We start from the raw sequence: 11,898 nt of genomic DNA on the forward strand, positions 1-11,898 counted from the left end.
GATAGAGCAAATGTTTAAGCACTGCACCATTATTGCCATTTTATTTTGATTTCTTTTTTTGTATGCGTGAACTTTTTATAAGTTATCCCTACAAATGTTCATTTGACTTTCATTAAGTGAGCCACATAACAATATTTATGATTTTACTGAAATAACATGGCTTATGGTACATGTTAACGTTCTAGTAGTGAAGATCTATTTTTGTGAAATGTATTTTGTACTGGATGAAAAGACTAACTTTAATTTAATAAATCCTTGGAAAAATGAAACTCTGTAGCTCGAATCTTTGTGTGTATGTTTGGCTGTTAAAACTAACATCTGAACAAGGGCACACAAAGGAAACATCAAAACACAGGAGATATTGCTTTGAAGGACCATATAATTTCCACCTATACAGATATAATCATATTGGGGCTCATACCACACAATTTTACAAACCATTCACAAGCACTACACCTTCTTCAATCAAATGAGAAATTATTGATTCTCCATACACTGTAGTCATGGATTATGGCGAAAAAAGAAGAAATAAATACCAAGTGAAAATATCCAATGCATGTTCAAGCAGGTTTTAAAACACAGTCAGTTCAAACAGAGAAAACTGTAGATGTTTCAGTAGAATAAGATAAGATATAACGCTGTTGAAGTGGCAAAATCTATCTGAAAAATGTTGATTGTTCAGGAGAGTGAAGAGACATAGCAGCTAAAGCACTAACAAATGGGAATGCCTTTCCTTTGACATGCTGTGATGGATTCAGTTTGGGGGAAAGACAACTACGATTTGGACAAGAAATCACTTGTCTGATCATCTCACATAATCTAACAGAGTGATTTTCACCAAAATTTGAGCCACAAGGTCTTGTCACCCATGCAATAATGAGTCTCAAAACACATACTAGTAAAGACTACAAATGCAAATTGAATGAGGTGCTGATATCATGACCACCCATTCTCAATCTTGCTTAAAAATCTGCACTGAATTGGCCATTTCGGGATGAATTCAACAGACGAAAGTTTATCATTCACATCAAATTGTTTCTAGAGTTGTAATTATCTAGCCATGGCCACTTTGTATACTGTAGAGGTCAAGGTTGCTAAAGAAGTGACAAAAAGGATTGTTAAATTCTAATTCCAGTGGAAACTCAGTATAACAAGATCCTTGTGACTAAGAAAATTTGTTCTTTATATCAGATATCAGTGGCAGATCCAGGATGGAGTGCACCAGGTGCGCTCCCCCCCCCTTTATTTTTTGTTAGACCAAAGAAATAAAAAGAAAAAAATGGGGGGTGCATGCACCCCCCTCCCTTTAATTTTGTAAAGGCACCTGCTCTTTACGAAATTCCTGGATCCACCCATGGAGATTTTGTTATATCAGTAAACAATGCAAAACGAAAGGAAATAAATTCATTGGGACCGGAGAAATAAGTTTGTTTGTCAGATCTCTTTTTATCAAGATTCCACTGTATGTACAAATGGGGCGAGTTTGTGAGGCAATGACATCATCAGTCTGTCTAATTTGCATATTTGATGGGAACCAATGTCACTATTTTGTGAAAAGATGCTGCACACAGAATTCCATCTCATCATTTTCTCTGACATAATGAAAAGTCGATTGTTCTGTCGGTATAACTTGACCTTTATATGAACATGGATTTGAGTAGAGTGGAGTTTCCCTACAATGAAAAAAAATCAAGCTCAGAAACGCTTCATCACAAACCATGAGATACATTTACTAAAGATGAATTTTGTCTGTACCAAGTGTAGGATAAATACATGTATCCTCTTTTGCTGCATTTATTCATAAGCCCCGTTTGACCTTACTGTGACGTCGCAACAACATCAGGAGAACTAAAATTCCTTGCCTCGGGGAATAAAACCGCAGGAGAGAGCGAGGGGTACCGTTTTAACACACACACTGAAACCTCTGGGTAGGTCTGGCTATTTAGAAGGATGGCATGAATTCTACTTCTTTCTCTTTGCTACAAATCTTTATGACTTACTTTTACTGAAAATATAGGGTAGATACTGTGTAGATACACTGGTTGACTTTCACAAATTAAATCTTATATTCAAGTGACAAAATCTGTAGCTCTCCCAATTTTTTTAATCATGATCTTCACTGACAATATTTACGACAGACATACAATGTAGCAGTGTCATTTACAGTGTATATGTACCAAATGTAGTATGAATTCAGTTTATATGGATTCTGAAATGAGGGCCATCAACTTCCTGTTGATAATTTCTGAGCTTACTGCTTTGTGTATACAAATGTACACCACACAAAGAACAAGTTGGGTACAGACACAAATTTAACTGTAGGGGGAGAGTGGTTATGAAGCCCTACACATGCCACTCATTAATCCACACTGTTTTCAGTATCCTCAGTCCTGCACAATACCATATACATGTCCCAAAAAAAAATTACAACAGGACCCTCCGCAGTGATACGGTGTAACTTCAAAAATAGTGTATCAATCCAAATACAATTTCAGGGAATGAAACTACAACTCATTGCCCACATCTTACACAAAACCCCATCTGATTTGCTTCAGTGGTCAAAGAGAAATGAGGAGTTTTGTAGAGCACGTCAGGAATCCCTTCCCTCCAAGTTCTGCCAATAGACCAGTTCATAATTCCACTTTGCGCATGAGCAGAGAAAGGTCATTTGTACCAACAGGCATTTTGGTTTATTAATTCACTGACATAAGTATCTGTGATGTGATGATTATTCATGTGATCCTTTTCTAAATAGTGCTTGCCAGCACATCCACCTGATAGCAAGCCTGGTATTTGGCTATATCAAAAGAAAAAGGTTGTTATTGCATTCCATACGAAACAATGAATTAGATGCCTGCTAAAGTGTCAACTGACGGACTATTCCGGTCATCTGGTCTAAACACAAGTTCATGCTTTGTTTGAACACGAATTCCATAAATTGGTATGTCGGGCAAGCTTGTGCATTATTATTCCGCTTTAAAACGAGTGAAGTGCCTAACCAACTGAGAAAAAAGAAGGGTCATTTGCACCAAGGCGTACATGAGCTAATTACGAACTGGCTTATTGTGTTCACACATAAATATGCAGTTTCAAGACCAAGTGCTAAACTTGGATCATCAGACGCATCACATGCTTTACTATAATCCACATTTCTCTGTGACTACTTAACCAAACTGAATGGGGATTTCTGCAAAATAGAGCTAAGATGTGGTATTTTAAGACTCTGAAGTAGCAATTAGACAGTTTAATCGTATTGGGAGTTATCAATGTGAAAATCCCATTATTATTTATTTATTTATTTTTTTTTTTTACATACTGTACAGGCAGACGCCACTATAATAAGTCACTCCGGACAGTGCAAATTTCCTTCTCAAGTGAAATCTTGTTAAAACAGACACTCAGAGGTTGCTACATAGGTATACGCTATGTACATTTCAAAGCAAGGTACTGTAAACTATGACTGTTTAATTAAAAAAAAATTGTCTCGTATCATGGAATCTTAGGAGATTTGTTTCCAAACTTATCCCACTATATCTAGTGAGTGGTATCATTGATATGTGTGTTCACAAATCTGTGAGGGAAAAAAGCTCACAATGATAAAAAATCTTGTTATTTGCTCAAATAAGGTTCACCTTTACTATGCATTCACCTGACTGTGTTTTCTTTCTGACACACAAAAACATCATATCTCAAAACCACAGAGCTGCACTGATTGTGAAGTACTGATAAATGGCAATTTGCTATCAAGTCTGGATATAAAGGAAGTGAACTTCCTTTGCTTTCTGGATGGATGTCTAAACACCTATTAAAATACACCTCTATGCCTAATCTACATGTACCACCATTTTTATCAGAATCAATTCTTCTTTCTCTGAAATGCCTTTCACACAATAATGATTCCTGGATTTTACTATGGAACTGGTATCTTACCTGGAACAAATTCAACGTTATCCCTTGCTTCACAGTTTAAAGATAATAAAGAAATATGTGACACATACCATTCCACTACATGTATATTTACTTTCTTTCTGATACCAATTACAAATCAATGATGCAGCAGAGATATATCTCATTATGTTACTTTGAATACTATAGGTCACACACTATTCTAATTTTAGTCCACTAAATTAACATGAAAACAAATATATCAATGCCCATCACTTGTGCAATTCATATACATTGTATATGCTTTTTAGCTACAACCTGCTGTGTACTAACCATACATTACTGACTCCAAAGTTTAAGATATTCAACCCAAACCATCTCAGACATCCTAGAGCTAGTCCAAATTTCTTCACGAAGACAAAATATATTTAATGTGTGACTGCAGATTCAAATATAAATAACTGAACACAGGGGTAAAACATGAGTTTGTTTAATAATTTGTATTCTTATATAAGAGTGTGCTCTACCTGTGCTCTGTAGATAGCCCCAGCTAAAAGAAACTTGTGACAGATATACACATAATGCCACACCATGAAAACGATTCCAAAGAGCGGTCCTTTGCCAGCATGGAAGTTCTCCTTGGATACTTTTGGCTAGTCTTGTGATGATGTGATACATCATGGAGTAGATCTGCACTGCGGTCCCTCAAGAGTTCAACGCAGCTCAAATCTTTGTAGAGTCAGTTTTTTAGCGACACCGCCCCGTCGTCATTTTAAGGGAACGCCGTTCTTGTCCATTTGCAGGACGGAGGTGTCTCTCTCACTCTCGCTCTCGCTACTCGTTTCTTTCTCCGTGTCCCTGCTCCGCTCCCGGTCCCCCGCGTCGACGCTGCCCTCGCTGCTGTAGCACGGCAAGTGCCGGGCCTGCGTCTGGCGCGAGATCTGCAGGAGCTCCCGCAGGCCGCGGTTCTCCATCTGCAGCCGGGCGATGGCCTCGTCGATCTCGTTGTTGGAGTGCTCGTCGATGTCGATGGCCCGCTGCATGACGGCGGCCATCTCCAGCACCTTCTCGATGGAGGAGACGGAGGATTCCTGCAAAAGAATGAAACTCAAATTGATGAGGAGAACGTTCATCGTGAGGATGACGATACAGCCAGGGAACTCTCGCTATTAACAATTCAATTGGGACTGGCAAAATTTCCTCATTATATCAGAGAGGGTAGCATATTTCCTCATTATTTTGGATTTCTATTTATACGAGGGATGAAAAAAAAAAAGAATATAAAAGAAATGGGACCTGCAAAGTTACCTTATTTCAGGTATTTCACCATATCTGACCTCATTATGATGAGATTCACTGTAGTAAGAGTGATACATCGTATTAGTGATAATAGAGATATTGATGATGTCACTGTAATAGAGACAATGGTATGATGTCAGTAATGATGATGTCTATGACAATTTTACAGGTAACGATTTAGTGATGATGGTCGCAAAGACAGCAATATAATTCTGCTAAAAATTTGACAGCACAGCCTATTTGCCACTATCTGAGCCATATCACTGCCCTGTACTATTTGTAGTTAATGAAGACAATGAAGAAAGATCCAAAACAGAGAGTTCAAAAGCACTACCACCCTCCTTGGGAAAACTCAGTGAGAGTTGGTGAAATCAATCTGAAGTCCTATCATCTTTGGAAGCAAAGCTACATTTAATAGCAAGACAAAAGGGAATCAACCTGTTCCCTTCTCAATTCTCTGAGTGCCTTTTAATGCCCCAAAACAAGATTCTTTTTGCCTGTTGACAGAGAGGCAGACAGGTTGGTAATCCAGCTGTGTGAAGGCAGTCAAGCGGTTCATTGTGTCCCCCTTTCCATGGTCAACTACATGTGCCAGTGAACAATGGAAATATCAATCGGGTTCGAGGTACGAATAGAGCGTGCGCTGATGAGCTCACAGAATCTTTTGTTCTACACAAAACCAGGTACCTGAATGAGGTGACTAGGGTCAGCGAACCCAGATATCTAACTGATTTCAGCCTTGATCGCTATGTACATGTTTGTACGAGTTTACAGCAGAAAAACTACAAATCAGGAAAAAGGCACATAATACTGTGAAATACGCATTTTTCAAACAGAAGGAGAACAAATGCTGATAGAATAAACTCTGATCTTTTTATCAAACCCACTTTTCTCTGTATTTTAATACAAAGAAATATGAATTTAGGCCACCAGAGCAGGCACTCTTGTCTTCATTTTAGGAACCTGGTACAGCTGTATACCAGGTTCTCATATATCAGATGCTCCCACCAGGTTCCCGTAGGGAACGGGTTAAAAAACACTTTGCTCCAGCAGTGACTATTACTAGTATTGAAATTCTGGGTAACATACATTATGCATCATCATAAAAGATATATTCATAGTTGGGTGAATGATTTTCCGGTGTTTGGCACGTCTGAATCTGGTAGATATTAAGCTTTCCATTGTGAATTGATATAATTTGCCCTACTTCCATACATGGAAAATATGTTTCTTAAAAGGATTGAAAGTTTGAAAACTATGAAAATTAGGTTACACGGCCCAAGTCAACTTAAAGCGCATTTTTCTTTCTTTCATGATCTCTGACTTTACACGTGTATTCAGCAGGATGATGCACCATTTATTTGGAATACAAAGTGCTTCCATACCACAGCCTGTGCCTAAATAGTGCATGGTTGCTTGTTCAGTAGCTTACAGTACAAACATTCATTGGCTCTCCACCTAGAAAAAGATCTATATCCCGAAAGTGGAATACAGCTCTCCTCCAACTCACTGCCAACTCATGTACATATAACAGAATTGCAATCTGGAACAAATCTCACCTGTTCTAGCTCCGACTGCTTCTGGTTGGCAGTCATGTTGTCTCGGTCGGAGCGGTTGGCCACGACGAGTCGCGAGACCTGGTCCCGGTAGCTGGTCATGATGAGGTCCAGCGCCGACTGGTGTTCCTTCAGGGCCACCATCAGTTCCTGGTTCTCCCGCTGCAGTTCCCGGATCTGCCGGTTCTCTTGCTGGATCCCGAGGATCAGGGCGGAGCGGGGACGGTGGTGGGCGATGTTGTTCATCTCCTCGATCTCCTCCTGGTACTGTGAGGAGAATAAAATTACCAGCAATAATACTTCACTTTACTTTACTTTTCTGGAACAATGGTGTAGGACAGAGCATGTTCACTGATCAGGGATGGGTTATTTTCTGCTGCTTGCCCTCTCGTAAATATGTGCAGCCTGCACTGTTCTCATTCCAATAAAGTTATATCTCTTAGTGATATCATCCTAAAATTACGAAATATATGCATGGCTGGGACGGGTGTAAGCTGCTTGAGACCAAGGACCTCAGGTAATTAGTCATACTGTGAAAGTGGTTTCTTTTGCGGTGGTTTTATTTTCGCGCTTTTCGCGCTTTGAGGTTGAACCGCGAATTTAACATCACGCGAAAATGTTTTGAATTCGTCGCTTTTTACAACGCTATCATTACCGACCGCGAATTTAAACACACGCAAAAGAGTCGGCACCGATGGAAACCGCGAAAGTTTCTGTACGCGAAAGAAACCACCTTTACAGTAGTCAAATGCAACATTCTTCCAGTGCTCATCAGGCTTATTCTTAAAGAAGTTCACAGTTCTGCACACAGAGATCGCATCTTCTCGAAGAAAATGCCACATATGTATATCAACCACTATGTTAGCAGAAAAGTAATTCCTCGCATCCAATCTAGCATATCATTTTCCAAGCTTCATTGAGTGACTACAAATTCTCCCACCACTGTTACGACACAACATGTCAAACTTTGTGTGATATTGACGGTGCAAGTGATTCGTACACATCAATCATGCCACCTTTTTTTTTTGTCTGTAACTGGCAGATGGCAAGGGTACAGGGGGTAGGTGATGTAGACATCTAGAACAGGACAAATGTCTAATTCAATTCCTGGAATCATTTTAGTGGCCCTTCTTTCGAGCCTCCTTTGCTCTCCTAGCTTGAAGGGCAACCATACACCCTGATGACAATAACAAAACAAAAAAACAATTGCAGGGTTTTTATCTGTCTCAGGTGACTGACCTCTGCCACAGGGACCTGCCATTATGTCTGATCTACGCTGCCCACAAGGGTACATTTGAAAACCATGAAAGGCATCCATCAGTGAATTATGTGCATCGAAATGTTGACTTCGAAGTTTGCAGTTCCACATGATACAAACTTGCAACAAGAAAGCTTAAAGGCATCATTTGCCATTTGCAGATGAAACAAAAACCCAGCTTTAGTGCTTCAAAATAGTTCTAAAATGTGAGTTAGGGATAGAAACAACCAATGTAAAAATTTGAATCAGTGTAATCGATGTTACATGTAGGTATTGTAAAGCATACAAAATGTGAACAATAGTCATAATAAAAATGTTTTGAGAATAAACCCTCTACAGTTATGGTTTCTTGAGAAAGATAGTGATATCTCCTTATATTTTAGGCTTTGCCTTTCCTGCACATTTCTTGATGGTAGGATGCTTTATGATACACCTGACCTGCACATAAAGCATCAAATGTGAAATCTCTAACATTTTTTTAATCTCTGTCCCCAATGGTAAACAGTATCTTTAAAGTATCTTTTTTTTTTTTTTTTTTTTACAAATCAATTTTCTTTGAAAAGCTATACTGAACTCCTCTTCCAATAAAGCATTGTGAAACTATCAGAATGAAAACTGCAAACCTTTGCTTCATTTTAGCATGCTACACCATCAAGGAAATATCTCATGCACAAATGTGGAGGCGAGTCTCATACAACAACGGCTCAAAGATGAAATGTTTGCAACCACATAACAAAACATTCCTGATCACATTAAAAACACATGGGATTAGGACAATTTGGAGAGTATGAGCAAGATTCCAAGTTTGGCCACCATTTTTTTTTTCTTTCTGCTCACCTCTTTCATGACAGCGATCTTTTTGTTCAGAGTGGTGGTCTCCTGAATAAGCACATCAGCGGCACTGTCATGTTCCTTGAGTCTGTCCACGAGACGTCTAGCATCGCACAAGACTTGATCTATCGACAGGGTCATCTTACTTTTGGAGCGGGGTCCAAGTTCTGAAAAAAAAGAAGAAAAAAAGGAGAATTGACGCACAAGTGTCACACTGCCATCTGGCAACATCTGTCCGTATTCAAAGCATTACTGACAGTAGATCTACATTAGTTCCATAATTCCACATACACTGTAGTTTGAAAGCTTGGTTCAGCTCTTCAACAGATGTTCCCTGGACCAGTCTAGCAAACCCTGTTCAACGTACAAATTATAATTTATCACTATCAGTTTCACTCAGTACCGGTATAGCATCACATTGTCATGAACCTTACCATTAAAAGGGTCTGCCTTTGTCAGTGTTTGTCAGCAGAACATCATGCTGAAGCAAAGACTTAATTTTGAAGTTTTTATCATAGCTTTTTTTTTTTTACTTTTAGTTACGGCTCTCCTTTGGTCCTTGCTTGGCATAAGGAGGAGATTCTGTAAAGCCACATGTACACTCTTGTAGTCTCCTCAGAATATAACCCCGTTAAGGGGCGCTGTAACAAGTATTGGCAGTAACAGTATGTGTTGGGGTCGCTGTTGCGGTTACTCGGAATAGAGCGTAGCCCTAGAGGTCTACAGATCTATCCCTGATGACTAATTAACTGCGAACAGCCCGAACGCGAAGTATATGACTATAACTGTGTGAAGGAGCGCCCCGGGTTACTGACGACAAGAGGTGTCAAGATACAGACCGATCTTTCAGTGATCTTTCTTTAGGCGAGCCTATTGATTGTAAATGTTAGTGTACATGTACATGTACATCCGAATGGGGCGCCAGACAACTCGCCCTCGAGACAAGTCGCCCCGAAGACAGTTCGCCCTCGTTTTTCGAGGGCGAAATGTCTTGGGTCCGAGGGCGAGTTGTCTTAAGTGGCGAAGGAATATACCCCGAATGATTGATTTAATCTCAGACAAAATAAAAGCTGCTTCAAAATAATTTTGCATTTATCTGCCTTAAAAGTTAAATATCAGAATGCACACAGTTTTGATTTTCTCCGCTTAAAATCATTTTTAAAATGAAAATTATGGGTATAAGTTAACAGGAACACAATGCAGCCTAGAATGCATGCCGCACCAGCGGGAGAAAAAGAGGTGAGGGCGAGATCGTATCTTCTTCTTTTGCTGAATAAATGAAGACAGTGAAATATTAATCGAATTCAACCCTGTACTATCTATCATCATTAATCAATAATACAAACCTGAATCATAAATGAAGTCTAAGAGGTGCATTCAAAGTCGAAAAATTTACTGCAGTTTGCTGAGAAGAATCAGGGGGCGAGCACAAATTGGGCATGGACGATTCGGCAATTCTAGCGATCTCAGGGCTGGGAAAATGCGATAACAAAATGCCATAATTTTCATTTTAAAAATGATTTTAATCAGAGAAAATAGAAACTGTGTGCAATCTGAAATTTAATTTAGGCAGATATATGCAAAATCATTTTTAAGCAGCTTTTATTTTGTCTGAAATTAAATCAAACATTCGGGGTATATTCCTTCGCCACTTGAGACAACTTGCCCTTGGACCCAAGACAACTCGCCCTTGAAAATCGAGGGTGAGCTGTCTCCGGGGCGACCTGTCTCGAGGACGAGTTGTCCTGGATCCATTTACAAATACAATACCTCCTTGGGGCTACTGCTACTGCTATGTTGCAAGTGCCCCATCAACAGAATACATGTATGCACTTATTTGATTTAACATGTTAGATGTGCTTCGACTCTGCTACATCATTCAGGGGTATGCAGCACTTGTCATGACATAGTTCATGAACGAGTAAATTGTGATTATAAAATTAGATATCTACTACAGACTACAGTATGAGTAAGAAGTCCAGTAAATTTATATAGCCCGACCAGACGCCACAGCGACTGGGCTGTGTAAAGTTTAGACAGGTAGTTAGTGAATTTATCTACCGGTGAATCCAGATCTAACTGTTACTTAGTGTTAGCTCAGATGATAGATCATGAAAGTTCTGAAACCCTAACATTTGGTTAGCCTAGGCCCGGCCCTAGTCTAGTTCACGACAGTCAATATTGAATAACAGCAGCCTTGCAGTCACAACCGTCATAACTGCGCATTTACTTACTCTTACAGACGGAACAGTACAGTGGATTTATAAATAGATTTAAATTTCTTTGATTACCCTATTTAAAGAGAAAGATGATCAAACCTTCTCGACGTGTACCGGCGTAATTTACAAGTGTTTACAACCACTTCTGACAACCGAGCGAACCGCTCTGGCGCTGCGCTGCTAGCGCTGTCGCTTAGTCAGTGTCGCAGGGGCTGACCACTGATTTATAGAATTCTAATGGTTTTCAGCAACCTATTACGTCGAACGACCACGTTACGGTTAGATTTATAGAGTCAATAATTATAGAGTCAAAGTCTCGATAAGGATTCACGGCAGAAAAATCTCAACTCACGTGGTACAAAGTACTTCGAGCTAAGCTTAAGCGGAAGACCCGTCGCTGTCTCAGCTTCGAGAACGAATTCGCAGTGTAGTAATCGGTGCAATGCAATAATCTCGCCGGCTGGCTGTGTACACGTCTATTGGATTCACAGCGTGTCATTGATATGTGTTTAGCGACTCATAACGGAAGCGCATTTCTGTATGCCAATACACGCATATCTCCCTACAAAATGTAGAGGAACAAGACAGGGTTTATAGCTTGAATATGTAGGACTCCCTCTGCGACCAAATCGCAGCGAACTGATGCCCTGATTGTATCCACCGAACTAATATTTTAGTTCAGTGGTTGTATCCAACTCTTAGTCTGGGTGCCAGAGGCTGAACCTTGTTTTACCGTCCACCCAATGTTTTTTGATGGTTTTGCCCTATTTCGGGGGTGCTGAATCCGAATCCGGATGATGCAACTCTTGCATCCTTGAGGGTTTTGAGATATTCAAGATGGCTGCCAAGA

The 11,898-nt window shown here is 39.7% G+C and overlaps 1 protein-coding gene across 1 annotated transcript; it reads right to left on the reverse strand.

Annotated features, from left to right (window-relative positions):
• Positions 1-1,273: 1,273 nt before the first annotated feature.
• LOC139710185 (FGFR1 oncogene partner 2 homolog) lies at positions 1,274-11,490 on the reverse strand. The gene is made up of 4 exons (XM_071622120.1): positions 11,401-11,490; positions 8,836-8,996; positions 6,744-7,007; positions 1,274-4,976 (listed from the first exon to the last, which is right to left on the reverse strand). The coding sequence occupies exons 2-4, from the start codon at positions 8,968-8,970 to the stop codon at positions 4,653-4,655; spliced, it is 723 nt and encodes a 240-aa protein (XP_071478221.1). The 5' UTR covers positions 8,971-8,996; positions 11,401-11,490; the 3' UTR covers positions 1,274-4,652.
• Between the last annotated feature and the right edge of the window lie 408 nt (positions 11,491-11,898).

The sequence above is a fragment of the Diadema antillarum genome, unplaced genomic scaffold, assembly GCF_040938485.1.
Source record: "Diadema antillarum isolate AM-2024a unplaced genomic scaffold, OU_Dant_1.0 scf00000038, whole genome shotgun sequence".
Lineage (NCBI taxonomy): Eukaryota > Metazoa > Echinodermata > Echinoidea > Diadematoida > Diadematidae > Diadema > Diadema antillarum.